General features: G+C 60.5%; 1 protein-coding gene across 5 annotated transcripts in view; it reads right to left on the reverse strand.

Moving 5' to 3' along the window:
* Window positions 1-949: 949 nt before the first annotated feature.
* Window positions 950-27,357, reverse strand: part of OTOF (otoferlin) — an 80,845-nt gene continuing 54,437 nt past the window's right edge. For 2 of the 5 annotated variants that reach the window (XM_037146775.2, XM_053667009.1), the window contains 37 exons: window positions 26,051-26,113; window positions 25,553-25,637; window positions 21,757-21,916; window positions 21,239-21,425; window positions 20,605-20,791; window positions 19,033-19,256; window positions 18,687-18,795; window positions 17,966-18,146; window positions 17,749-17,869; window positions 17,097-17,197; window positions 16,889-16,979; window positions 16,607-16,723; window positions 16,140-16,292; window positions 15,687-15,876; window positions 15,465-15,589; window positions 14,987-15,121; window positions 14,134-14,295; window positions 13,829-13,948; window positions 13,200-13,361; window positions 12,926-13,088; window positions 12,260-12,330; window positions 11,481-11,510; window positions 10,930-11,061; window positions 9,589-9,655; window positions 8,693-8,829; window positions 8,470-8,604; window positions 7,949-8,086; window positions 7,559-7,686; window positions 7,278-7,448; window positions 6,490-6,650; window positions 5,690-5,832; window positions 5,265-5,353; window positions 3,832-3,930; window positions 3,441-3,682; window positions 3,107-3,285; window positions 2,908-3,008; window positions 2,500-2,680 (listed from right to left, as the gene is read on the reverse strand). In XM_037146775.2, coding sequence (XP_037002670.2) covers window positions 2,500-2,680; window positions 2,908-3,008; window positions 3,107-3,285; window positions 3,441-3,682; window positions 3,832-3,930; window positions 5,265-5,353; window positions 5,690-5,832; window positions 6,490-6,650; window positions 7,278-7,448; window positions 7,559-7,686; window positions 7,949-8,086; window positions 8,470-8,604; window positions 8,693-8,829; window positions 9,589-9,655; window positions 10,930-11,061; window positions 11,481-11,510; window positions 12,260-12,330; window positions 12,926-13,088; window positions 13,200-13,361; window positions 13,829-13,948; window positions 14,134-14,295; window positions 14,987-15,121; window positions 15,465-15,589; window positions 15,687-15,876; window positions 16,140-16,292; window positions 16,607-16,723; window positions 16,889-16,979; window positions 17,097-17,197; window positions 17,749-17,869; window positions 17,966-18,146; window positions 18,687-18,795; window positions 19,033-19,256; window positions 20,605-20,791; window positions 21,239-21,425; window positions 21,757-21,916; window positions 25,553-25,637; window positions 26,051-26,113 — 5,040 coding nt within the window. Of the gene's footprint in view, window positions 1,131-2,499; window positions 2,681-2,907; window positions 3,009-3,106; window positions 3,286-3,440; window positions 3,683-3,831; window positions 3,931-5,264; window positions 5,354-5,689; window positions 5,833-6,489; window positions 6,651-7,277; window positions 7,449-7,558; window positions 7,687-7,948; window positions 8,087-8,469; window positions 8,605-8,692; window positions 8,830-9,588; window positions 9,656-10,929; window positions 11,062-11,480; window positions 11,511-12,259; window positions 12,391-12,925; window positions 13,089-13,199; window positions 13,362-13,828; window positions 13,949-14,133; window positions 14,296-14,986; window positions 15,122-15,464; window positions 15,590-15,686; window positions 15,877-16,139; window positions 16,293-16,606; window positions 16,724-16,888; window positions 16,980-17,096; window positions 17,198-17,748; window positions 17,870-17,965; window positions 18,147-18,686; window positions 18,796-19,032; window positions 19,257-20,604; window positions 20,792-21,238; window positions 21,426-21,756; window positions 21,917-25,552; window positions 25,638-26,050; window positions 26,114-27,357 lie in introns of those variants that run through there. The other 3 variants (XM_037146773.2, XM_037146774.2, XM_037146772.2) reach the window with 3 other exon arrangements.

Raw genomic sequence — 27,357 nt, forward strand, 5'->3', positions numbered from 1 at the left:
GGGCTATGAGGCCACCCAGAGGAAACGTCACAGGGGCCAGCTGACACTGAGTTTGCCAACCTCGAGTGCCCACCGGCCCTGTGCCCCACGCCATTCCCCCCACTGGAGCAGATTCGTCAGCTCAGTATTTGATTTCTTTTATTAAGAGAAAAATCACCACTCAAGAAAGGAAAAACAGCCAAGAGAATCCCAGCTCATGCAGGCAGGGGCAGCACTTCAAGTACAAACTCCTGGCTGCACCTGGAGGGACTGGAAGGGCCAGCTGTGCAGGGCGGGGAGCACAGGGGCTGCCTGGGGCGGCAGGGAGGGCGAAGGGGCTCATCCTCACGGCCTCTCAGACTTACGGACAGTAGCCAGGGCAGAGGAAGCTCTGAGAATTGACAAAAACCCACAAGTCACCCACGAGTCCCCGTCTGGGGGCTGCCTGGGCAGGAGGAGGAGCCACGCGGAGGAGCCACTGCTCCCCTGGGGCAGCAGCAGCCACCTGCAGGGTCATTAGGAGAGTCTGGCCTGATTCTGCAGAACAAGGACCAGTGGTGTCACTGTCCCCACAGGGTTGTGTCCGGGGAGGGGAGGGTGATGCTCCTTGTTCATTCATTTTTTTAAAGCCCTGGGCACTGGACCATGATTCTGGGTTAATTTCATTCGAGCTTTAGTTTGTGACTGGAAGGCCTCAGCAGTGAGGCGCAGCCCCCAACTCCTGCCCACATCCCCACCCCCACCCCACAGGCAGGGGCCAGAGGGGTAGGACCGGGCCAGCCGCAGGCTCGGGGAGGAGAGGGCAGGTCCATCACTAGCCCAAGAAGCAGGAGACGGGCTTCTGGGACCTGAGGCCTGAGGGTGGACACGGGGTTCCTCAGGCTCCGCCCAGGGAGTCTGGGAAGTCCACACCAGGGGAGGGGCACACACCCAGGCCCAGGAGAGGAGCTGCGGGGAGGCTGCAGGGATTTCACGCCCCTAAGAGCTTCTTGACCATGTAGCCGGGGAGGCTGTAGAGGAAGAGGCCCAGCATGAGCAGCGCCAGCAGCGCCAGCACAATCTTGATGATGAGCCACTTGTAGCGCGTGCAGATGAGGTACTTGATGGACTTGAGGGGGTTGAGGAACCAGACGAAGGCGGTGTCGGGCCGGCTGGGGGAGGGGGAGGTGCGGTCAGGCAGTGGGCACATCCCACGGCACCCCATTCCCTTTGCCCTTCTGACTGCAAGAGACCCTGTCCATCATGGCCTCAGTCCCCAAGTAGTGAGTGCTGGTGACAGGTCTGAGCCCCTTTCTAAGCACCAGGTGTGCCGCTTACACTCCCATTTGCAGGACCCTCTGGAGTCCCAACCTCCTCCCCGGGCCTAGGCGGCACTTCTTGCCGCTGGGCAGCCCTGAGCCTCCACCTGAACACCCACAGCCGCAGCCCCCAACAGTGCCAATCAGCAGGAAGCGCCTCTGTTTAGCAGCTCACTGTACAGGGTTCTGTGAGACCACGCTTCCCAGCCTCCCCCACTGCTTTCTGCTGAACGTAAACTTTGGCCAGGGATCTGAGGGCTCCGTAGGGCACAGGCCACGTGCACAGGCCTGCTGTCAGGGCGTGACCGCTGCTCTGCCTTCTGCACAGCCCCCCAGCCAAGCAGTGCTTGTCAAGCTTTGCACTGTTTGTGTTACAGGACAACAGGTTCTGCACAATGTCAGGACGTAAAATTGAAGATGCTTTTTCAGATGCCTGCCCTGCTGACTCCAGGAGGATGCGGGTGCACCTGCTAGAGCTGGGCTTGACATAGGTGGGGCCACAGCATGGGGCATGGGCACAGGGCCCCGGGTGTCTGACCCCAGCGAGGACATGCAAGTAGCATCTCACTGAGCCTCAATTTCCTCATTTATGCCATGGGTGAGCAGTGGAGCCAGTGGGTGAAAAGGGGGTGAGACCGGAGGGCGAGGCTCCCAGTGCAGTGACTGGCACTGGGCAGGTGCTCAGCAGATGCTGGCCACTGAGATACTGGAACTGGATGGAGCCACCTCACTGTCCTGCCGGGCGGAGGGGGCTGCGGGTCGGCAGGTGGACACTGCAGGAACTACTTGGGACTTGCTGGCTAAGCCCAGCCAAGCCCTTTCCCCTTCCCTGTCTGCATCTCAGCTTCTTTCTGCCAGAGGTTAGTCTGGCAGGTGTGTTGCTGGGAGAGGAAGCGGTGTAGTTTGAAGAATGCTGGACTGGCAACTTGGAAACCTAGGCTGAGTCCTAGCTCCCCCCTAATTTGCTAGAGGGCCTTGAGCAACTTACTTCACCTCTCGGGCCCAATAAGTAATCATGAAAATAGTCCTTTCCCGTTCTGAAAGCCTATGAAACCATTGGAAGTATTGTCAAGCTTTGTGAAACTTCCTGTGTGTGCACAATTACATGTGTGCATGTGTGCATGTTCGTGTTGTGCATGTGTGCATGTGTGTGTCATGCATGCTGCCAAGCTCTAAGTCCAGAGGAAGAAGGGAGGAGTACCAGACCCAGGAGGATGCCGGCTCAGGCCCCCAGGATCTTCTTGACTAGGTAGCCAGGCACAGAGTAGAGGAAAAGAGCGAGGAGGAGCAGCAGCAGCAGGAGCAGCAGCAGTTTGAGGAGCAGCCAGCGATACGTGTGCCACAGGAAGTAGCGGGCAGACTTGAGAGGGTTCAAGAACCAGATGAAGCTCGTGTCTGGCCGGCTGGAGCAGCAAGAGGAGCAGGAGGAGCACGAGAAAGGATGCAGAGGGTGAAGGCTCAGGGAGTGGCCAGGGGGCTTGGCCAGGAGGGGGCTACCCTGGGCCGAGTGAGTAGTTCTCGGGAAGGGAGAAGAGGGCAGGGGTGCCTGCAGAGTCGGGGCAAGAAGACCAGACGGTTCCAGCCCCTCTTTCCTGCTCCATTGACCCCAGGGACTTGGCAGGGCACTCACTTGGGCTTCTCCAGAGGGTCAGGTTCATTGCGGGCCAGGCCCACTGGATTCTTCTCCGCCTCCTCCGCGGTCAGCAGATGCAGCTCCGCCTCCACCTTGCCCTGCAGAGAGGAAGAGGACTGTCCCAATGTCGGTGCCAGGTGCCCGGCCCCCAGCACTGACTCGGCCCTGGCCATCGCCCGAGCAGAGGGCTGCCCACCGTGAGCTCAAACTCGTCATTCTCGTCGCGGGCCAGGAGAGGCCACCAGCCTTTGACGCGCTTCTGCTTGAAGATGGAAACCAGGGGCACGTCCATCTCCCCTGTGGCCATCTCCATGGTGCACTGCTTGGCCGTCTTTGCGCCCCGCGGGAACCGGTTCAGGTCCAGCTCGATGGCCCCTGTGGTGGCCTCAGAGTCAGAGAGACGGGCAGATTGGAATGACCCCGCCCCACACCCAGGGCAGGCTCTCCCTGTCCCCACCTCCCCCTGCCCTTCCCCCCTGCCCTGACCCCTGTGTTCTGGGCCCCGCCCCCAGCCCCGCCCAGCCCTGCACCCAGGAAGTCGTCGGCGGAGAAGTGGTCCGCGTCCCAGATCTGCAGCGTGAGCCGCGCCGGGATCTTGTACTCAGTCTCGTCCCAGGAGAACATGGACTCCTTTTTGGAGATAACGATCTTCTCCTCGGCAGCCAGGTAGTCGAAGGGGAAGATGTAGCGCCAGTTGAAGTTGCCCTCCCCGGTCAGGGAGTGGTAGTGGACGTCCGTGTCCTGCTTGTCCTCTTGCTGGCCCTTCAGCCACCTGCAGAGAGGCGCCGGAGGCAGACCTGCAGCCACACCCGTGGAGCCTCTCCTCGCCCTGCAGCTCCCTCTGTCCTCGCCCTCCTCTCCTGCCCACCAGGGCCGGCTCACCCTGCCCAGCCCCCACCCCGCCAGGGACCTCTCACCTACCCCCGCACAAAGATGTCACTGGACTTCTCCCCGGTGAAGAAGTCATCGTCCTCCAGGACCACCTCGTCCGTGTTCCACACGATGACCCGTAGCTCATACCTGGGCAGGGGGAGAGGCTGGTTAGCGGTCAGGGTGGGGGTTGCAGGCCGGGATGGGCAGGGGGCTGGAGATGAGATGGCCGAGAGAAGTCCTGGGGACTTGGGGTGAGCACGGAGCCTGGGCAGGTGGGAGCTGAGAGAGTAGAGGGGAAGCCCAGCTGTTGGGTCCCTGGGGTGGCCAGTCGGAATGGCTGTCGGGAGGAGCATGGCTGTGGCCCCAGGGGAAGCCTGGCCGGCTGGAATGCCAGGGCCCAGAGCACAGTGCTGGTGGCCAGGGAGCCTGGCTCCTGGACGGTCGGGGCCTAAAGCATCAGGACCTAGGCCCCATTCCCAGAAGGCCAGACCTCCAGTCCAGTTCTAGCAGAAATTACGTTAAAGCCCAGCAGCCAGCAGGGGACACCCACGGAATCTAGTTTCCTAATGTATGTTCCTGTCCCTGAAGAGGATTTTCCCTTTAGAGTGAAATGAGGTAGTTACATTTCAACCTTTAGAAGTTGGCTCTGGACTGCAGGTCCCCGTGACCCATGGGTTGGGGTGTCCCCTAGTGGTAGACACTGGAACAGCACACTCGTGGCCTCGGAGGGGGAGGCTCTTTCAGACAGAATTGGCTGCAGAACTTGTCCGCCCAGGGCAAAATGGAACTATGGGGCTCCTTGTTCAAAAAAGCATTAAGAATTTCAAGATTATCAGGTTGGAGTAAGGGTGGGGTGCCCCTGAGCATGGGCCCCTGTGCCAATCCATCAGCCCACAAAAGGGGCTCTGATTCCGGCCACGAGGGCATCACTGTTGGCAGTGACTTGATTTTGCCACTTTACAGAAGGGAAACCTGAGGACCAGGGAGGCAAAGTGACTTGACCAGGGTCATCTAGGAGAAGCAGCTGGCTCAGATCCTGGTCCGGTGCTCTTTCCACTCTACCCTCCTCCTGCCCCTCTGGGCGCCCCCTCCTGCACATCTCACTGGCAGGCGCCCCAGGTAAAACCTGGCAGAGCCCGACAGCCTGGGGTGAGGCTGTCGAAGGGTGGAGCCGGCTCCCAGGGGTCTGTGCCCTGTGTGCGGGTGCGTGCCCAGTGCGGGAGCCCATGTTTTGGTGGTAGTCTCCTGGAGGGTGATGGCGCACGGGCTCGAGCCCTCACAGACCTCCCAGTGGGGGTTGTGGCCCCTGCTTTGGCAAAGGTGACCCGCCAAGGGCAGGCCCCACAACTCTCTTGATGGGTAGGTTTGTTCCCATCACAAGGCCACGGGGGGGAAAGCTGATCACCAAAATGACTGGGGCTGCGTGGGGAGCAGTGACGGGTGGGGGCAGGGAGGGGTGGTGCTGGGCCCCAGCAGCTCACTTCTTGGGCTTCCGAGGGGAGATGTCCAGAGGCGTCCCGGGGGCCGGCATGTCCATGGGGAACATGTCCACCCACAGCTCCAGGCGGCCCTGAGGAAGGGGGGCGTGGCAGGTCCCCTCATAGCTCCTCCACTGCTCTCCTCACCCTCCCAGCCTTTGTTCCGACAAGACCCATTTCATCAATTTTCAGCCTTGGATGCCAGGAATTCCTATGACATCATCGACAGCCAATCACAGCTTCTGAGGGAAAAACCCCAGGTCTCCACCCAAGCTGGTGTGGCTTTCGCTCAAGGCAAAGACAGGTGCCACCTGCCTTTGTGAAGGGCCATGCTGGGGAGGTGCACCAGGCTTTGGGAAGGCAGCCAATAGCATGAGGCCCCGTTTTACCCTCTGATCCCAAATACCAAAGAACCTCCAGGAAGTCACCTGCTCGATGCCCGGCTTGTCAGGGTTGAGCAGTGGCCGGGTCTCCACGTGCTCCGGCACCAGGCGGCAGCCCACTCGGGGGATGTCCTCCCAGTGCCGCAGGGCGCACAGCGCCACGTGCTCGTCCGTGGGCCGCCTCTGACCTGTGGGTGCCAGCGCGTCAGCTGCTCGCCCATGCTCAGCAGCACCAGACCACCACTGGCCCACCCATCTCCACTTTACTGCTGGGAAGACTGAGGCACAGAGGGAGAAGGCTTGCCCAAGTTTTCAGCTGCCCCGCGGGGCCCAGAGAGCCTCACGTCCCTGCCTCTTCCTGGGGAACTTGACCAGAGAATCCTCAGGGGGTCTGAGGTCGGGGTGGGGGGCAAGAATCCACCTCCCATCCCAGCACCGGGAAGGTGGGCAGCACGCAGTCCCTGCTCAGGTCCCCCCGGTTCTCGGGGAAGGGCCCTGCGGGCAGAGCAGTGCAGAGAGAGCAGGGCTTGGAGCCACGTGACCTTGGACAAGTTGCTAGACTCTTTGGGCCTCAGTTTCCTCAGCTGCGCAGTGGGGAGATTCTCCCTAGCCCAGGGGGGTGCTGAGAGGAGAGAAGAAGCAGCAAGCAGGTGAGTGCTTTGTAGCTCTGGGGGGCTTGGCAGAGGCTGGGCAGGCAGAGTGGGGGGACTCTGGGCTGATGCGTAGGGGGTCACTAGGCCCAGACCAAGGGCACCCCAGACTATGCCCTGAGGTCCCATCAGAGGGAAGCGGGGGCCCCTCCTTGACCTCCGGCCCCACTGTGGCTGCATCCAGCACCCCATTACCGTTCTCGTCCTCCATCTCAGAGGGCCCCGTGAAGACTCGGTTGAACACCTTCACCCTCCCAGGGGGCCCGAAGTGGGGGCCATCCACTTTGCCCTCCTTGCAGAGGCGGGTCAGGATCTGGCTGGGCTTCATGGGGTCCCTCCAGATATTGTAGCCGTGTCTGTGGGAGGGGGCACAGAGGCATGGTGGGGCTTGGGGAGGGGCGGAGCCATTCCCAGGTGGCAGCTGCTTATAGCCAGTTCCCTTAAGTTGTCTGTTGCCCAACGTCAGCCCATGGGTCCCGTCCCAGGCTCCAGGTTCCACTGAGGCGCTAGGGCTGCAGGAGGCTGATCCCCTCTGCCCTGAGCTCTGGCCCCAGATGACCAGTGTCCCCAGGATGAGTATCCAGTTGCCCCTAGGGTGTCCGCTCCTCTCAAACCTCCAAGACTCCCATGAGGAAACTGATGACCTGAGAGGTTAAGGGATGTAACCAGGGTCACGTAGCCAGTCAGTGACAGAGACTGGCCGGAACCCCAGTGGACTCTTCCCCGGGGCACAGTGCCGCCTCTGTTCCCAGCCCACTTTTCACTTTTCTCTTTTGGCCCTGCCTCCTCTGTCCTGGAACCTGCTGGCGGCTCGCTCCTTGTCCTGGTCTCTGAAGGCCGTGCCCAGAGTGGGCAGGGGTGCAGGCCCGGCCTGGAGCAGACCCTGTAAAATGTCTACCTTCCCAAACCATGTGCTCTGAATCTTATTTTTAGAGTCAAGTCCTGACAGGTGGGCCCAGCCCCGCCCCGCCCCACCCACGCACATGGAGTAGGTCTGGGCGATGCCACAGGTGGCGCGGTGCTTGCTGTAGAAGCGGTTCTCCAGGTCAATCTTGGTTTCCCCGATGAGGTCATCGGTGCCCACCAGGTCCCAGTCATACACGGAGACTGTCAGCATGGATTCCATGGGGAAGGACGCCTCGATGTCAAAGGACCTGGCCGGGTGAGGTTGAGAAAAGGATTGAAGGTGAGGTGGGTTGAGAGGAGAGGGGGTCTGGGCTGGAGAAGTTGCGGGGGCAGCTGGGAGGCCACCTGGAGGCCTTACTTCCCAAAGACAGGGTTGAGCTGCTTGGAGATGTAGTTCTCCTTGTCCCGGATGTCAGTCTTGCCCAGGCGGATGGCGATGTAGGGGTCCGCTTTGCCGTTGATGTCCGCGGGGTGCAGGTCTGTGGCCTGAGATGGGGGAGGGGTGCTCCTGAGCAGGCTCCCCACACCCTCCTCATCGCCAGTGCCCCTGCTCTGCTCCCCGACAGTCCCGAGGGCAAAGGGCAGGAGGCTTGCTGTGTGCCCCGTCTGGGCCTTGGTTTCCTCCTCTCTCGAGGGTGGGGACTAGACTGCACGACCCTCAGGAGCTTCCCCATCAGGCGCTGCCAGTTCGCAGCTGCTGCAGCCCCCCGCCCCGGGGTGGGGGGACTGGGCCACGAGGGGGTCTCACCCGGACCACGTAGACGCGGACCAGCACGTTGATGGGCTCGTTGCTGGGGATGCCCTGGAACATGCCGTAGCTGGGGTCGTAGCCAGCTTCCCGGGACACGTCCTCTGGGAGTGGCACTTTGTACATGCAGAGGGAGCCCTGGGCAAGGCAAGGCACGTCAGGGCACAGGCTTCAGTGAGCACAGGCAGGGGCGGCATCAGAACAACCAACAGTCGCACCTGCTGTGGCAGGGCCTGAACCCTCTGGTGGCTGGATCATGGGGAGGCCTAGGGGTTCTGGAAGGAGTGGCTGGGGCAGCAGTGGAGGGGAATGGAGGCAACTTGGGGAGGCCCCCGGGGCGGATGCTCTTTATCGATGAGCATGGAAGTCTTTTCATATTTCACCAACCAGTACAGCTGACAGTTTCATGTGACTGTCAGCCCTGGGCTCTTGCTGGCATGGGGGTGGGGGGCATAAGGGTACCCTGAGGGCTCAGGTTCAGGGCCTGGGGCTTAGGGGCTGGGCCCTGCTCCTTGCCTGACCTTGAACCGGCCCACAATGCGTTCCTCTTCGCTGGAGCCATCTTCGTCATCCCCTGTCTTGCCCCGAAGCAGGTTGAAGGTGTGCAGCCAGTCCTCGAAGTTGTCGAAATCTGACTCGAGCTCCCTGGGGTACACCTGAGCCAGGCCGAGGCGTTAGGGGGACGCGGCCTGTCCACTGGCCTCCCTCTTGTCCCATTTGCCACCTCCTGTCCCAGACCCTTACTTTGAGCTCATCGATCTTAGATTTCTTCTTCTCAGGGGCTTCGGACCCCTGGCCGGGGCCGGGGCTCTGGGTTCTCCTCTTCTTCTCATCCTTTGCAGCCTTCGCCTTCTCCTTGCCCTTCATCAGCCCCCTCCCACCTGGCCAGGAACAGAAAAGGAGGCCTCGTCCGTTTGGGGCAGACACGGGGGAGCAGGATGGCTGGAGATCCAGCGCCGCTGCCAGTGCATGCACTTGGCCAACGTCACTGGGCCGGTCTCTGTGCACTCATCCGTAAACTGCAGACCGTGCTCCCAGGCAGGCCCGCCTCACACGGCGCAGGTGCCCAGCAAGGTCACGCCAGGAATGTGCGCAAAGACTGCTGTCCTGCCCTGAGGCAGAGCAGGGCGGGGAAGCTGCTCTCTCTCTTCCCTGGCCTCAGCCTGCTTGTCTGAGGTGGAGGTGTTCTTGTAAAGCTTTAGAAAAAAGGTGTCACGGTTGACTATGTTGGGGAAATGTTTTATATTAGAGCTTCCTTTTAGAGGTTTAAAATAGCATTTGTGCATTAAAGACACTGAGAATTCCTGAACCAAAAGACCTATTTTTTGCCTCGCACCGTAGAACCCTCTTTTCTCTCCAGGATACCCATTAACATCGTGCCACAGAGAAGGATTGGGAAGTGCTGGGTAGGATGAGCTCCGAGGGCGTTTCCAGCTCTTCTGTGGCTCTGAATGCCTGTCCACCAGCCTAAGCCTGCTCACTAGTGCCCAGGGACACCTGGGGATATCTGACCTTGGCTGCTGCAGCCATGTGGGTGCACGGGAGTGAGAAAGAGAAGCAGCTGGTGCAGCAGCAGGTGGGGAGCTGGCCACCTGGGGGCAGGGGAGGGAGGGACAGAGATCCAGGGTTTTAGGGCTCACCCTCAGGGTTGTCTGTCTCCTCCTTCTCTTCCAAGTCCATTCCTGAGGTATCTTGCTGTCGAAGTTGCTGCCAAAAGATGAGGCGAGAGGAGGAAGGAAGGTGGGCTTCTTGGGCAGGGGTCAGTGGACCCCCTACTTTGGTCTCAGACCAGGCTTAAATGTGCTAGAAACAGAAAGGCTTCCCGGCTGGGTTACAAACCCACTGTGTTTGGGTGTGCTCTCCTGTTCTGGAGGAGTTTTTCTTGGCATGCATGCAACCCTGGTAAAGGTTACACTTCCCAGCCTCCCTTGCAGCTACGTGTGGCCCTAGGACTAGATTCTGGCTAATATGTGCAACTTCTGGGTTGGGCCAGTCAAGGAAAGGAATGTGACCCTCTTCTTCTCTTTACCCCTTCCTGTGCCATCACTCACTACCCAGAGGACGGTAGCAAGGTGGCAGTATCTTGGTCTTTGACACCATCGAGTCACCATAACAGCTTTTCCCTTGTTCACACCGATCTAACTTGCTGTGGAAGCTTAGCCTGTGCTCTAACATGCATAGTAAACATCACACACGGCTTGGGCCACAGAAAGGGCCTGGGGAGAGCATGTGGCTGGGTCAGCTCAGTTGAGGAAATTGAGGCACACATCTCTCCCGGTCAGCCAGTCAGGAGGGAGTGCTTTGAGCTAGGAAAGCAGTGTGGAGAAGAGATTGATGAAGAAGAGGAAAAATGTGCTTCTGGAACTTGTGGTCTGGCTCAGCCGATGGAACCCATGTGCCCACAACAGGGGAAGAACATGTCATAGCTACAGTGACCAAGATGGGTCAAATAAAACAGCGTGAAGATGAGCAAGTCCTACTGCGAAGCTATTGTTTCCTTTTGGCTTCTGAGCATGTTTCTCCTCTTCCTCAAACATCACCTCCTCTGTGAAGCCTTCTCTGGCCCCAGCAGCGGCTGATTGGCTTTCACTATCACGCTGAACTATGTTTGCTTACATGCCCATTTTGCCCAGCAAACAGAAGGGTCCTCGGGGCAGGTGCGGTGCCTTATCTCGCTCCCAGAGCACCTAGGATGGTGTCTGACTTGTGTATATTCAAGAGATGTTTGTGAACGGAGTGAATGAGGACCAGAAGAAAGCAAGCCAGGGATAGAGACAGGTCCGCCATGCTGGGAAAGACATCCTGGACTAGAACATCAAGGCTATGAGACAAGGCTGTTCCAAGCTCGTGTTAATGGGGTGGAGCAGCCAGCCCAGGTGGGGAGCAGGAAGGGAGTTGGACAGGAGGGCCTGATGCGGAGCTGGGGTCGCCTCCCCGGAGCAGTTCCTCCTCAGCCCCCTAGCCCAGCCCTGAGGCCTCACCTCCTTCATGGTGTCGATGGAGGCGAAGTACTTGGACCACCAATCCAGCATGCTCTCATCTGGCTCATCTTCCTCCGGCTCTTCCGAGTTGCCCTTCTTCTTCTTCTTCTTCTTCTCCTTCTCTTCATCAGCCTGGAGGGTTGGCCAGGTCAAGAGTCCTGCAGACATCGCTGCGCCCTGGCCATTTCCAGGGTCCTGGACAACCAGGGGGTTCCCCATCCATTCTGACCATCTGCTCCCGGGAAGCCCTGGGCCCTGTGAGGCTCTGTGGGGCCATGACTGTCAAAGGGCGGGGCTTTGTCTTGTAGAGGAGGATGCCATGGCTGGAGAGGTCATGACCTGCCCACATGAGCCCCCGGCCAAAGAGGGGTTGGCATGCAGGGGCCCCACTGCCTAAGCAGCTGTCTTGGTCTGCCGCTTTGGGAGGTATGCAGGCATGAGCATCCAGGGGCTGGGGTGGCCCTCTGCCTGTTGCTGCACCCTTTGGACTGACACCCATGCCAGTGTAGGGTCCTCTTTCTCCAGAACCCCCAGACAGTCCCCATACTCACCACATCCACCTTGATGACAGCATCAGAAGTCTGCAAAGGAGAACCAAAGAGACAGGGACAGAATTAGCACCCCCGGAGCCTGCAGCAGAGGCAGCAGCCCAGCCAGAGAGCGTGGGGAGACACTTGCTATGCGCTGTGAGTCCCTGCGTACCCAGGGTCAACTCTGCACTAACGAGAGCACGCTGCCGGTGAGCCCGCAAAAGGTCTGCCTTGCAGACGTTCCCTGAAACCTTACAGGGCGGTGGTTCTCAACCCTGAGGCAGCTGTGGACACCCCAGATGATTTCAGTGGGAGGGTCAGGATTGGGGGGGGGCTGGCCACATTCAGGATTTCAGTGAGGTTGGCTAGACAGAGTCAACTTCAACTCCACTTTTCCTCTCTGACCAGGTCAAGCACCTTAAAAATTAAGTGGATACACACACACAACACACACACCACACATAATTGCATAGCCAAAGAGGATCCTGGTGAAAACACCCTGCCAGAGCCCAGGGCCTGTGGGATGATGGGGAAGCTGAGGTCCTGTCCTCTGTCTTGTTTGCTGAGGGCCTGAAACAAGGGAGCTTCCCAGGAAGAGCTGGCTGTGCTGTCAAATGGTTCTGGCTCTTTCCGCCTCTCATCCATGCACACACTGGCACAGTCTGGGATGGAGCTGTTTGCACACACAGTCAGGGTCAGCCCTGGACACGCTGAAGGAGGTGGCCTGGCTCAGAGGGAGCATCACACGCAGCCACACGCTCCCAGCCAGTGTGGTGCTGGCCATGCCCCACGTGCCTTACCGCGTCCAGCTTCACCATGGTCTCCAGCTTCTTGACAGGCACCTCTGGCTCCATGTTCACCACGACCTCCCCTGTGGGGTGAGAGGAGGGGCCCCCATTGCACAGCACACGGCAGCCCCGGAGGAGTCTTACTGGACAGAGAGATGGACAGACAGGCAGACAGACAGGGAAGAGCAGGAGTGACAGTGAAAGTCAGGGGTGACCAGACGGACCAGAGAGAGGCCTAAAGCTGATTCTCCAGCTTTCAGAGGGGAGGGAGAAGGATGCAGCAGTTGAGGGGAAAACTGTGGGCATCAGGAGAGGGAGAAGGCGAGCGGGAGGAAGGAGGAGCTGCAGCCGAGAGAAGGAGTGGAGGCTGGGCCAGGAGGGAGGCCGGGGGCAGGGTGGGGGTGGGTGGAGGCCAGGCCTCCTCCAAGTACCAGCTGAGGAAGCTATCTGCCCTCAGGCTCTCTAAGGGCATCTCCGGCTCTGGCTCTTTCTGGCTCTAGAGTGAGGGGCAGCCCTGTGCAGGCTTGGCTCCTGGGACAGGACCTTCCCGCTGGCCTCCCCTGTACCCACTCGTGGATGCCCTGGGGTGGCAGACAGGTGGCTGTGTGACTGGGCCGTGAGCTGGAGCCCCTTCCAAGGGCCGGAGGACATAGGCCTGGGCCCTGGGGTGCGGCCTACCAGTGGTGTTCCAGTTGGCGCCCGAGTGGTCTGGGGGCCGGTAGATGAAGCGCCGCAGGGAATTAACAGCGTGGGAGCCCACCAGGGTGTAGCGGCCAAAGGCCCGGCAGTCCACCACGCGGATGTTCAAGGGTGGGTGCAGTAGCTCGTTCTCCGGCAGGTCCTGGGTGTTGCCAACGGAGCCTGAGCTCAGAGAAGGGGCAGAGGCGCCTGACCTGCCCCACCGTGCCAGCTGCCTCCCACTCTGCCAGGCTGTGCCCGGGCCAGCACCCACCACTTCAAACCACTTCACGAGGGTGCTGAAGTTGGGGTTCTTCTTGTAGTTGTGGATCATGGATGACTGTACCCCCTTCCCTGCACACTCAATGTCCACCCTCGGCCGATCCACCTGGGCCAGGTTCACGCGTTTCAGGTCCCGCAGGCCCCAGAACAGCACCTGGGAGGGGGCAGGGGGACGGGAGAGTCCCCTCAGTCAAGGGATCCAGCGGTGGACTGGGCCTCCAGAGAAGGAACCGGGCAGTGGGTCGGGAGGGCCAGGGCAGCTGACAGGGGTGGGTGTTGGGGACGGGCGGCAGGGCTGGGACGGGTCCCAGCACGTGGCAGGGAGGCTCAGTGCAGACTGGGCAGACTGGACTGGTGGGGCTGCGTCTGCTGCCACCTCCGGGTGTGACCTCGGACGAGTCACTTCCCCTCCTTGTCCCTCAGTCTCCTTGTCTGAAAAATGAGGTGGCCTGAGGTTGCTGAAGGCCCCTGGAATCTGATGTCAACAGTGTAATTGATGCTGATGGCCCTCGTTGGAGTCACAGAGTGAGGGGCACAGAAGAGCGAGCACAGCAGGGCCCATGCAGGGCCGGGGTGGGAGGGGCGGGAGGGGCGGGAGGGGAGGGTGGAGCCCTCACGCACCTCGATTCGGTATTTGCTGAGCACGGGCCGGATGCCCATGGGCACAGGCATGATGGGGCCTCGATCCACATCCACCGGGCCGTCGATGGGTGGCAGGTCGGCCTTCCCTGCCGGCCCGATCTGGGGAAGAGGGGTCATAAGGTCACACCCTGCGGAGCCTGGACAGTGGGCTCTCCCTTCCCAGGAGTAAGTTGCCATGTGATCTAGAGAGACAGGGAGGACCCAACACCCCAGGCCCCCAAGAACCACACTCCTGGCTCCAGGCAGACAGGCCCCTCAGCAGGATGGGGAGAGGGCCCGCCCACCTGCAGGAGCTCAAAGGCAGCCAGAAGGTCCCCGGCCGTGGAGTTGCCTCGGTAGATCTGGTAGTACTCGAGCTGGGGCGGGAAGCGGGGCGGGCAGTACGCCTCATCGGCCATCTTCACCACGGGCTTGGCGAAGGTCCGGCCCATGAAGTCGAACTTGCCCTGATGGGACAAATGGCCAAGGTGGCTGCTTGGTGCTTGAGTTGACCGAGCACAGTCATGCCTGGGGTCTTACTCTGTCCTTGTTACAACGTAGTGGGTGAGGGGCAGGTGGGGTTACCCCATCCCACCAGTGGGCAAACCAAGTCTCACCACAGATTCGCTCAAGGCCATGCTGGCAGTGGGGGCCGATTTGGGACTCAGGATTAGTCCTCCCATCTCTAGTCAAGGGTCACTCTAGGACCCCAGTAGCTGAGGACGCTTGTCATAAGTGGCTCCCCAGCTCTGGAGGGACCCTCCAATCTTTCAGCCCCCCCACTCCAGAGCGCTCATGGAGAACTGGGAGGCTGTTACTGACTGGTAGGTGCGGGCAGGAGGCTGAGGGCCCCTTGGGACAGGGGAGGGCTGGGGACAGCAGGACTTGCTGATACATGTCCCGGAGACTTGGGGCCTGAGCTCTCTCTGTCTGTGCAGGGAGGTGGGGACACCCTAACGCATCTTCCCCCGAGACCCCAGAGGCCCACAGTGCGGGGAAGGGTCAGGCTGCAGAGACAGGGCAGGAGGCCCGGTCAGCAGCCCAGGCTCCCGCATTTCCCACAGCGCCTTGGCTGAGGGGGTCTGGGCAGGCGGCCACCAATGCACATGGAGGGCAGTGACGAAGCGGTAGGTCCCGGGTCCCAGGGTCCACCCCTACCATGGTGTCCTGGTCGTAGATTTCAATGACAATGATGGGGGGATCGTCCCGCAACTCATGAGCTTCTCCGTATAGCTCCAGGTTGTCGAACACCAGCATTTGGTCCCAGGTGGGGCACAGGGTCTCATTCAGCACCTGCGGTACGGGGCAGGGCAGGGGAGACAGGTAATAAGTGTGGTGGATGGAAAGATCTCCAATCAGAAGCCACCTGCAGCCACCGTGGCTTCCAGGGGACTCGGGGGGCAGGAGTGTCATGTTCCCTGACCCTTCTAGGAATCTAAAAATGAAGGCCAGTGTGAAGTCTGCTCCTGCCCCCTTTGCCTGCGTCTTCCCGAGTTCACCAGAACCACACCAAAGCCTTCAGCGGGGTGGCCTGGGCGCGCAGCTTGTCTGCAGGGCTTCCCTCTGTCTCTCACAGGCTCACGGGTCCGCAGATGCTCTCAAAGCCAGAGCCACTCCCTCCCCTGCTGACCCTCACCTCTGTGCACTGACTCTGGTTGATGAAGAAGACACGAGCAAAAGGGTCGGAGAGGCCGCTGCTGTCCGCAGCGAAGAGGCTGCGTGCCTGGTACATGTGGGCTCGGAGCTGGAACACCTGCTTCTCTGTGGGGAAGGGCAGGCTGAGGCTTGGGGACGCTGCCCCTACCCCACCCCAGCACCCTCCCAGGGTGAGGGCTGGGAGCCAGGGGTCCCCACTCACTGGTGTAGACCAGGCTGATGGGTGGGAAGGAGTGCAGGCCCAGACCCTGGGCGGCCTTGACCTCCTCGAAGCCGCAGGGCAGGCCGCACAGGAAGTCCTTGCGCTGCTTGCTGAGGCCCAGCCACAGGTAGAGCTCCAGCTTGGCCTGCACCGTCCAGCCCATCGAGCCGAGACCCCGCTTCCCAGGCAGCTGGGGGTGGGGGTGGGGTCAGCACGGAGGACGTGGATGGGGCAGGACCATAATGTCCTCCCCGCCTCCCATTCTCTGCCAGCTCCTTCCTCTCTCAGCACCTGCTCCCTGCGGGCACCACTCCACCAGCTCACACTTGCCAGACCTGGGCTGGGGGCGGCTCCCTCCCCGGGGGGGACTGACCCTTAGAAGGAGCCAGGTGCAAACCCAGGACCCCAGCCCCCACCCCGCAGTACCCCCTCGGTCAGGCCCCCTCTTGGCACCTTGAGGAAGAGTGTCTTGACCTTGGCGCAGTCCTTGCCCAGCTCCTCCTCCACAATGGAGAAGAGCAGGTCTTTGGAGGGCACCCGGGCGTAGGCAATGCGTTTGTTGTTGCTCATCATCCAGATGAAGACGTCGGGGATGCTGTGCTGGGGCTGTGGGAGGGGAGCCATGGGGTGAGGGGGCCGCTTCTTGGCGGGGGCTCCGTGGGCCTCGCTGGCCACCAGGGTCTTTCCCTCAGGGACCAGAGGAAAGACCCCGGGTGCTGGTCTTCCTTCGCCCCCCACCGATGGGGCGGGAAGAATGTACAGTAGGATGAAAGGCTCATTCATCCCTGTCCCCCCGACAGCTGTCGGAGCAGCAGTGGCCTCCTAGGAGGTCCGGCCCAACCCCTTCCTGTGTGCCCCCCCCCTCCTGGTCACTGGGGTTTGGCCTGGGCACCCCTCTATGCACACCGGCAGGGGCACACCTCATCTGCCAGGAAACGCAGCTTCTGCAGGAAGTTCTGGCACAGCCTCAGCTTGTCCCGCACGGTGTGTCGCTTCACCTGAGACCGCAAGGTCTTCGCCTGCTGCCCCATGCTCTCCTGTGAGGGTGAGTGGGGTAAGTGGGGCCACCACACCTGATGGAGGGGGCTGGTCCGGGGGGACTGTGGCCTCAGACATACATCCTCCCTCCTCAGTTTCCCCTTTCACCTCCAGACCTTCCCTCCCTCCCCTGTGGTCCAGCACTGAGGACCCTGTGTCCTCACCAGCTCCCGCATGCATGACTTGAGGCGCTCCCGGTCGAGCCTGGTACGGGACAAGTGACCCTGGTCCTTGTCAGCGAGGGAGAGGAACCGGCTGGGGGTGAGGGGAGCAGGTCTTAGCAGAGCCCACCCTCCAGCTGGAGGCCTGCGGACACCTCCTTGTCTTCCCTATCCCGGCCCCCAGCCTCCCCCCACTGCCCCTCTCCCTCACTGGCAGCCACTGCTAAGCTCCTCCAGGACACCCCGCAGCCGACGCTCGGGGTAGGACTTCTCGGTTTTGATCATCTCCTGCACGTCGTTCAGGCCTTCTTCCTGAGGACCAGGAGTGGGGTGCATGCCGAGTCACAGCCCCTCCCCCAGCCTCCCCAAATGCCACTCCATCCACCAGGGGAAATAAGGTGACCTGGGACCTCCCACTAGTGCCACCCTCCAGCGTCCCACTGTCATCAGGAATCCAATTTCCCAGGTTTTGCTTTTGAAACCCAGGGGCCTTCAGTTCCTAAAGGAAAAAGCCACTTTGGGACTCTGAATCTGGGGTCCTGGTGGACTCACAGGGGTGAGCAGAATCAGGACTAGGTGGGGGAGGTACAGGTCAGAGAGAGAAGGGTACCCCACTGCCTTCAGGGAACCCCAGGACTGGCTGGGCCAGGAATGCCAGACTCCACTCCAGGTAGCCCTCAGTCTCTTGGCCCACTTCGGGGCGGGGGGCAGGGGCAGGGGCAGGGACAGAAACAGAGGTCCTGCTGCGGCCGCTCCAACAGTCCCGCCACCCCATCCCCTGGCCCTTCACAGCAAGCTTCTGGGCAAACAGGCCTGTGAGGTGCAGAGGACTCGCCGCCCCACCCCCAAGGCCTGGGGCTGACCAGCTTGTCTGCAATGTGGTCCATAATGTTGGCATTGTAGAGGCGGCGGCGCTGGTCGGGCCACCAGCTCTTGATGTAGATGCAGGGCTTTTGTTCCAGGTAGGGCAGGTGGAAGTAGTTCCTGGGGCGGGGAGGAGGTGGGCGGTTGAGGACTGGGGTCCCGGGAGGTGGGAGGCAGCAGGCAGGGCCTCCCAGGGCCCTCTCTGCCCCTGCTCACCTGTCAGTGACCTGAGGCCGCATGGGTGGGGTGGAGGAGATCGAGGCCAGGTCCCCACCCTCCTCCGTCTCCTCGTCGCTGGAGTTCTGGATCAGATCCACTTCCTCCTCGTCCCCAGGCTCCTTCCGAGGTCGAGGCCGCTGGGGTCGGGACAGGCCATCAATCTCGTTCCCATAGTTTCCTGGAAGCACGAGGGGACACCTGAGGCCTAGAATCCTTTCTCAGAGGGCCTCAGCTGGCCCTCCAGTCTGGGTGTTGCCTTGGGTTTGTGGGAGGGGAGAGGGAAAGTCAGGGAAGGGGAAGTTCTGGGAGTCAGGTCAGCTCAGTTGTGACAGAACACCCACCAGAGAACGGTCCCCATGTCCTCCATGCCTGCAAAGATCTCGCAGAGAGCTCTGATGACCCGAGCCCAAGGCCCAGCCCAGGACACGGCCCATCTTCCCACTCTCTCCTCTCCAGCCCCACAAGGGCCTCTTTCCCTTCAGCAGGGATGGTTTCTTCCTCCCCTGTGTCCCAAACATAGTCTAGCGTGGTGGATGCAGCTCAGGCCCCCCTCCCCCACGGGCATGTGTGTACCATGAGCACGCACTGTGTGCAGTGTGCACGCTTGGGGACACGTGGAGGAAAGCAGTCAAAGTCTCCCTCCTCCCGGGCAGGGCTCAGCAGTGACCACCCAGAAGCCTCAAGGGCCCGAAGGCCGCTCTGTGAGCCCAGCACTCACCTATGGTGACCTCAAAGGTAATTGGCTTGTCTCCATTTTTCCTGTCAATCATTGAGGCTTCCAGGAAGGCTCCAAATAGAAAGAATTCTTCTATTTTCCCTGTGCAACTCTGTGGGGAAGGTGGTTGAAGGCATCCCTAAACTTTCGTGGGGATGCTGGGACCAGGGTCAGGCCTCCTCCTTACTGGCCTTTTGGGCTGATGGTGGGGACAGGTCACCCAGCTATAGAGCTGGGCAGCCAAGACTCTGAAGGCCTGAAGCCCAAGTCCTTTTGTGCAGGCAGAGCCCAGGCCCAGGCCACCCTGCCGGGAAGGCGGCTGAGCCAGGGGCCCCAGGGGACAGCTCACCTCTGAGACGGGTGTGGCCTGCTCCACCTGCACCTCCGTGGAGCTGGTGAGCTCGGGGTTGGAGGTGTCCAGGATCTCCACAGCCAGGCCCAGCATGAGGCGGGCACGGAAGGACACACCCTCACCCAGGCCCTCGTTCAGGTCCTGGTGCTCGTCCAGCAGCGTGTAGTTGCGTGTGGAGCCGTACATGTTCACCCAGGCTGGGCCCAGCGTGGGCAGGAAGCCTGTGAGCCGGCAGGGAGAGAGGAGTGGCCTGTGTCACACCCCAGGGCCCCCTCGGGTTAGAGGGACCTCTTCTGGGGGCTCCCAGCCTACACCTCCCGATTGCTGAGCTGAAGGCCCCATGCCTTGCTCCGTGAAACATTCGAGGCAGACCAAGGCCTGTGGTGCAGCAGCCTGTGGTTTACAAGGGGCTGACCTCGTGTCTGCCATGTGTGGGCGGGTGCGGGGCACGTGTGTGGGTCACGCTCCCCGCTTCCTTGTGTCTGGAGCTGGGGGCTGCCTACAAGCTGTTTGAAAAACAGACGCTGGCCTCTCCCACACACCTCAGCGTGGCTTCGGGGCCCTTGGCCATGACGTGTAGATACACGTGCGGCCCACTCTAATTACACAGACCCCCCTCCTCATCCCTGAATGCCCTCCCTGCTCAGCGCTCTTCCTCCAGGAAGCCCCCTAATTCCTAGTCCTAACTAACCTCCCCCATCATTGGGATTTGCTGGGTCTTGTGTGTAGCACGGATCCAATTCTGCCTGAAGTGGTTTTTTGTTTGTTTGTTTGGTTTTTATTCTACCTGATTTTTTAAAAAGTTACAGCATTAACAAAACCAAGACATACTTCGGATAACATAAAATTAACCACTTGAAGTGTGCGTTTGAGTGGTTTTAGCATATTCACTATGTCCTGCAACCGTCCCCCAGCTCCAGACCATTTCCACCCCCTGAAAAAGAAATGCCCCACCTGTGAGCGGTCTGCCCCGGTTGCCCCTGCCCCCCTTCCCGGCCACCCCTAAGGCGCTGTCTGTCTCTGTGGAGTCACCCACTCTGCACATCTTACAGACGGAATCACAGGTGTGGGGTCTTGCGTGCCTTCTGCCTCAGGCCTGAGCCTCTGGCAGCACGTGCACCCCGCTGATCGCCCGCGAATGCTGCGAGGACGGGAACGCGCTCCGCCCTCTGTGTCCCTGGCACCCAGCACACTGTCTGGGGCCTAGGAGGGGCCCCTTCCCACCAGTCTACAGGTAGGCGCTATGGCAGCGGTGCACACACATATGCAATGTGTGTATGTACACACGTAATTATTGTTTTCATCTTCGCGATGGGAACGTGGGTACAAAGGTCACACTGCTACCCATGGTCAGAGCTGGGGTTCCGGTCCAGCTCTGCGCAGACCTGAGCTGTGACTTGCCACCTCTCCTTTGCGGTGGGAGCTGCCGTCCAAGGCTTCACCACGCCCAGCGCCTCTCATGCTCGGGTGTGGGGCCGTGGTGGTCGTGCGAGGGCAGCTCTCACTCATTTACTCCTTCTTTTTAGGGCTGCCCCCCAACCCCCCACCACGCGGTCTCCTACTGCTGACCTTTGTCTCCGTCGTTGGAAATCTTGCGTAGGTCAATGAAGTGGGTGCCGATGGCCACGTCGTTGACCTTGTCCGAGTCCCGGATCTGCACCTTCATGCGTTTGCAGAGCGGGGGGAACAGGTCCGTGAAGACGACCTGCTCGTTCCACAGCGGCTCGTAGCTGCTTTTCTGCACCGAAGTCTTGCCCTGGTGGGAGGGAGTGTTAGGTTTGTGTGTGTTTACTCATGTGTGCAGTGTGTGTATGTATGTTTGTGTGTGCATGCATGTAGTGTACATACATATGTATACATGTGCTGTGCGTGTGTACTTGTCTCCTGCACTCTTTTCCCCACCCCAGCCTCTCTGCCTCTCCATCCACTCCATGCTCCCCTCAGCTCTTGGTCTCCAGGACCCAGAGGCCGGAGGCTTCCCCAAGGCTGTGTGCGCTGAGGCACTTCCCAGCCTGGCCTCACCGGCCAGCCCCGCTCAGCCAGAGCTCCCTCATCTCTCTCTCTTCCCTTTACAGGTGAATGTGCCACGGCGATGACAGGCCAGTCTCCTGCTTCTGATTTTGCCACTTGTGTGCCCCAGGCCGTCCACCAATTGGATGCCTGTCACCCCAAGTCCCAGCCCCTGCGCCCGCTACCCCAGTACCTTCTGGCCGGCAAAGAAGACTTGCACGTAGGGGTCAACCAGGTCCTTGTTCTCCCCAATGAAGGCCTTCTTCACGTTGGCCATGAGGCTCGTGTTCATCCGGGGCAGCCCCTCCGCTCGGTAGATCTTCACGTAGAACCGGGCCCACTGGCGTTCGGCGGGCACGCCCTCAGGGAGCAGCAAGTTCCTGCCGTCACATACAGCTAGGGCGGCAGGCCGGGCGCCCCAGCTCCTGCCCTGACGTCTTCATGTCCCTGGGCCTGGGACGACCTCCGCAAAACCCTGCTCTGCCTCAGCCCTTTCTGTCCTCTGAGGAGTCTGGATGCTGAGGCCAGCCCAGGCTGCCCCCTAGCCCTGGCTGAAGTCCTTCCAGGAGGAGCTGGGCTGTCTGGGGGTGGGTGAGAACAGGGTAAGGGGGGTGGAAGGTACCATCTCTGGGCTTGGTCCATCCCAGGGGCTCCCTCTGGGGAAGGAAGGGTTGGGTCAGGCCTCGGGCTGGGGGACGATGGGAGTCTCACCCTTCAATGTCTTCCTCTTCCGTCTCGTTGGCCTTGTGGGGCGTCTTGATGTTGTCTCCCTTGCCCACCACGGCGACGTCACACTTCACGTAGCCTTTCAGCCCAGCAGAGATGTCGTCGGGGTCAGACAGGATGGCCCACTTGTGGTGGAACTGGTGCTCTGCAGTGGGGAGGAGTGGGGACTGCACCCACCACCCTGGGCCTGGGGCGCCGCGCCCTCAGGGCAGGCCGCAGAGCTGCAGAGCAGGGGGCTTTCTTGGCCCCTAGAGGTCAGGCCATCAGGTCCCCTGGACCAGGGGCCCCTGCTCTGCCTGCCTTTGGACCAGGGCCAAGGAGTCAGAAGTCCCTGAGCGGGCAAGGTCTTATTCCCAGGTCTGCAGTGTGACTTTGCTGCCTAATTGGTTTTTCTGCCGACAGCCCCCCTACCCCAACCCCTGCACTCACCTGTGCACAGCGGCCAGACAGCCTTCACGGAGGGCCCTTTCTCTGTCTGTGGGCCGCCCCCGTGTTTGGGGTAAAGACCACAGATGTGGTACAGCTCTCCTGCCCACTCGGCTCATCCCGCTCCATCCCTGTGGTCCTGCTGGGAAAAGCTGCTCACCCCTCCCCCCCGGATGATTCACTTGCTATTCCACACCTTCATGGCTCTGTGGCTGCTGGTCTTTGAGCTTGGAATGCCCTCATCCCTACTATCCCTCTGTCCCTACTCTCCTCCTCCAAGTTCAAACTTCTATTCCTTTTGCTTGAATGTCTCCTCTTCCATGCAGCCTTCCCTGACTTGCTCAGAATTGCTGAGCCTGGACCTTCTGGTGTTCTTGGTGTCCCATACACACACCTCCTATCACACTGTCACTGTGATTATTTATTGTCTCTTTCCCATTTCAAACTGAAAGCCTGCTAAAGACAGGGTAGTGTCACTCCAGTGTGGAGGAAAGGACAATGACAGGGAGAGGCCATGCTAGGGTGGGTCTGCACATCAGGTTTGCGTTGAAGCTGTTTGTGAGCAGCGGGAAGCCATGGCCTTGGTTTTGTGTGGCGCTGAAATCTCCAGGGGCTTAGAACTCTCCTCCTTCCCTCCCCTTCCTTCCCCTTCTACTCTAGCTCAGACCCTGATGAGGCTGCGTGAAGTGCGATGGGACTGTACGCAGAAATCAGCCTGTCTGGGGGTCGGCCAGCCCAGCCGTGCCCTGTGAGAGAGGATGCCGTAGCAGAGTCTGAAGAGGGAGTCCAGCATGGCCAGATGGGGAAGCTGTGTGGTGGGGAGTGGCTGGAGGTCGTCAGCCGACCTGGCAGAGCTCAGGAGGAGGGACCATGTCCTAGGCTGCCCAGAGCTTCGGGGTCTTGTCAGAACAGATGTTTGTGGGAGGGACGTGTGAACAGATAGCTAGGTGGAGGGGCGGGGAGATGCACAGAGGAAGGTAGGTGAATAGATGGATAGATAGATGGATGGGGTCCTGTGTGGACAGATGGGTGGATGGACATATGGATGGATGCGTGAGTCTGTGGATGGGTGAGTGGGTGTGTGGATGTAGGTGTGGATGGACAGATGTGTGCATGGCCAGATGAACTGGGAAGATTTGGCAAGAAAAGAATGAGACTCAGGAGGGACATGAAATTTGCCTTCAAATTTAAAGGCCATTTGAAGAGGGACTGGATTAATTCTTTCCGTCCCTCTAAGGCAAACTTGGGAGCATGGGTGGAGGTTGCAGGGTGACAGACTCTGGTTGGCGTAAAGGATGGGAAGATATGGAACAGGGGGTGGTGGGTGCCCCCTTTGGAGGAGGTCTAAGTGGAGACCAAGTGACCAATCGGGGACGCTGTCTGAGGGTCCTATGCTGGTGAACACCGGACTGATGACCTCCAAGGCCGTTCCAGTCTTACCGCTGTGATCTGTGACATTGCATGGCTGCTGTCAACGGGCCAGAGGTGTAGGACAGCATGAGGCCCTGGGCTACACGTCCCAGCCTGAAACCACTTCCCTGCTTTGGGTCTGGCTCTGCCACCTGCCAGGGAAGGCTGCCTGGGCTGGGGAGGTTGCTAGCAGGCTGGTGGGGTTGGGCTGGGTGGAGTCCCGTTCGGTCCCTCCTTGTCGCCAGCAGAGAGCTGCAATGAGTGAGCGGCTTTCTGTGTTGTACCTGATACTGCAAATGAGGTCCTGTCGGGGTTAGAACAGACTCTGGTTCCCCAGCAATCCCTCTGGCTCCGTGAGATACTGACCTCACCAAGGCTCCCAGCGGCACCCAGGAGTCCTTTGTCCCTGACCGTGTGCTGTCTACCAATGTCCTGAGAAGTCAGGAACCAGGACTCATCAAGCAGTTCAGGCCAAACTGGAGATCATTGGCATGAAGACGTCAGTGCCCCAATCGCAGGGGCCATGTGACTTCTGGCTCCCATAGACGCTACCAGGCTCAGGGACAGACTCAGCGGGAGCAGCTAATTTTGGGGTGGGTGGGTTTCCCCCGTGGAGAAACCAGGTTTTGGCCCAAACAGACCTGGGTTCACATGGAATTTCTCCTACTGACTCGCAGTGTGGCCCTGGGCCAGTGATGTGAACTTCCGAGCCTCAGTCTCCTTACCGTGAAGCGGGAGTGACGTCGCCTGCTCGGGTTCTGGGCGTGAGACCTGCCAGGGCTGTATGCTCGGCCTGGGCCTGCCACTCAGTGGGTGTCCCCTGAGTGGCCCTGGCTTCCTCACGGGACTCTTCTGCCTGGAAGCCCAGAGGCTCCTCACTCTCTTTCTGCGACGTCCTCCCCACAGCCATGCGTGCTCCCTGGGGAAGCCCCGGAGCTGTGGACTGGCCCTCCGCCCTCTCCTGGCAGTGCTGATGGCCCCGAGGGCCACCCTCTCCTGAGGATGACAGCATGCTTGGGGTAGGGGGACGGCACCGGCCTGGCAGCCGCGAGTCCCAGCTTCTGTTCCCAGGCTCTGAGCAAGCCCCTGCATTGCCTTGGGCCTCAGTTTCTCCATCGTCACAGGGAGGCTGGACTAGATGGTTTTAAGTTCTCTTGCAGCTTGAGTGTCCTAAGATTTCGTGATTTTATGTGATTTTACGTGGATGGTCTTGGGTTTTGGACTCAGATTCCCCAGTCTGAGCCTCAGCTATAACATGCACCAGCCGAGTGTCTGTTAGGTCGAACCATAAACAATCACCAATTTGTTCAACCTAATAATTTAGTGGCACCTTTAAGCCACTTACCTTCTCTCGGCTTTATTGATCTCATCTGTACAATGGGAAGACTGCTGATGTCTACCTCACTGTTTGGTGAGGGTCAAACGTGACAGTCTGGGTGACATTGCATTGCCACTGTCAGAAGGCCAAGTGGGGACATTACTGCACCTTGAATGGCGGGCTCACTTCAGAGACGAGGTGGAGCCCAAGACCAGGGTGTGTGCCTATGGTTCCCGAGATGGCCAGGAGTGGGTTTTGGGGACAGTGGGGCTCAGGGGCGGCTCTGGAGTCACACAGCCTGATTTCGCCTCAGACCAGCTGGGTGGCAGGGGAAGCCTGGGCATTTTTCAGAGCCCCAGACCCCTCGACTGTAAAAGGGGTGAAGCCGCAGAGCCCCGCAGGGGGTCGGCCTGCGGCTCTGGGTCTTCCACCGACGCCAGCAGACCGGTGCAGGTGGCCGCCGCCTTGGTGTGGGACGCAGCAGCCCATCACTCCCCACACCTGCAGGCTGCCGTACTCTCGGCCCTGCAGGCGGGGCCCAGGGGCCGCTGGGCGGGAAGCACCGCACGCACCACGCTCCGGGCGGGAGCGTGCGCACCGACGCGGACCGGGCGGCACACCACTCACCAGGCTGGGAGTACACGGTTCCCACGTCCATTTTGAAGGAGCCCACCAGGGTGCCGCTGCGCAGCAGGTTCTTGGAGTGGATCACCTTCCGGGCGGAAGCACCAGGCGGCAGTCAGGCCCGGCGGGGCCGAGGCTCCCACGGGGCCGTGGGGCCGACAGATGGCGGCACCACCTCAGCCTTTCTGGGGACCCAAGCCTCTCGGAGAGGCAGGAAGTGTTTGGCAAGGCAAGGCTGGCTCGCCGAGGCTCGATGTCGGCCTCCCCTGCACTTGCCTGCTTCTGCTGGCTGCCAGGTACAGGTGAGTGGGCCGTCTACTGCACCAAGTCACCCGGCTACAGGGGCGGGAGCGGCGCAAAGCCAGCCTGTGCCCCACTTGCCTAGCCGTGTCTGGGCTTTTTTATGCTTGGTTCGCCCAGAGGGGGGCGCCCTTTCCAAGTTTGCATAAAGGTGCCGAGTGAGCCGATGGCCCTGCCTGCCAGGAGCTGCTCCCCACTCACCGAGATCTTGATGATCTTGTCGAACATGACGTCAGGAGAGACGTGGAAGTCGAAGACGAAGTACTGGAGGGGAGAAGGACCCAGGCTGCTGTCACCTGGTGGGCAGCGGCTGACCGCTGGGGCAGTGCTGGGCCCCTCCCTCCTGGCAGTGCTTGTCTGCACCCCGGCCATTTCCCCTGAATCCCGGAGTTCAGAAGAGCAGCAGTGGCAACCGTTGGTCCTCCCTGGCCCCAGGGAAGGTGGGAGGTGCGGCCCCTCAAAGAAGGGCAAGGCCCCAATCCCTAGGCAGGGCCAGTGCCAACTAGCGTGGGGAGGGGAAGAAAGCAGGAGCAGTGGATGGAACAGCCCTGGGCCCGGTGGCCAGGAGACCGGGGTTCTGGTCCCGGCTGTGCCTCTTTCTAGTTCTGTGGCCTTGAGCAGCACGTTTTCTGAACCTGAGCTGTGGAATGAGGGTAATGGCGCTGCCTCAGTGTCTTGTTGCGACGGGAAGGTCCAGGGTGGTTATGTGAGCTACACAGACATTTGCCGTTAAAGCACAGCGCTCCACTCTGGGAGGATGTGGCCTCATTTCAGAGATGTTAGAAGATGGAGCAGGGCAAGCTTTAGAACAGATGGACTCCGGCCTATGAAGGCCCTGGGTGTCCAGGGATGTGGGTGTGAACTGTCCTGAGCTGGGGGCTGCGGCTCCCAGGTGCAGTGCCCACCTGTTTCTCGTGGCCTCGGGGTGCAGGCACTGGGAGGGAGGGTGGGGGGGCAGTGAGCAGAGGCACCCCTACTTTGGAGACTTGTGGGCAGGGAGAAGGAGAAGAAATGCTGCCAATGTATTTAGGGGAAATGTCACGGAAATCTGCTCCCGCTGCTGGGTAAATGTTCTGGCTTTAGAGACAGACAGGCCGAGCTTTTACTATTGAACCAGTCACTTTCTGTTCTGAGCCCCAGTTTACCCCTCTGTGATGTGGGGAGAAGGATCCAGGGCTGCCATGTTGAACCGCTCCAGGGGCCTCATTCACGGGGGCGGGGAGCTGAGTGTGTGGTTGTGAAGTCGCGGTTTGACAGAGGGTGACCTCTGTCAAACAGGTGAACAGGTGTGCACGTGGTCGGGGCACAACAAACACCCACCGCTGTGCACGGCAGCAACTGGGCCAGGTGTTGCTGGCCGTGGGGGACGGGAGCTCTGGAGAGAGGGGGGAGCTCCAGACACTCAGAGGGCAACCGATGCCTTGCAGCTGGGGTAGATGCCCAAGGAGCGTGTTGGGGGGAAGCAGGCCCAGGGTAGGGCTCCAAGAAGCACAGCATTTCAGCAGTGG

Source organism: Artibeus jamaicensis, unplaced genomic scaffold (genome assembly GCF_021234435.1).
Source record: "Artibeus jamaicensis isolate MK-2021 breed Jamaican fruit bat unplaced genomic scaffold, CSHL_Jam_final contig_465, whole genome shotgun sequence".
Lineage (NCBI taxonomy): Eukaryota > Metazoa > Chordata > Mammalia > Chiroptera > Phyllostomidae > Artibeus > Artibeus jamaicensis.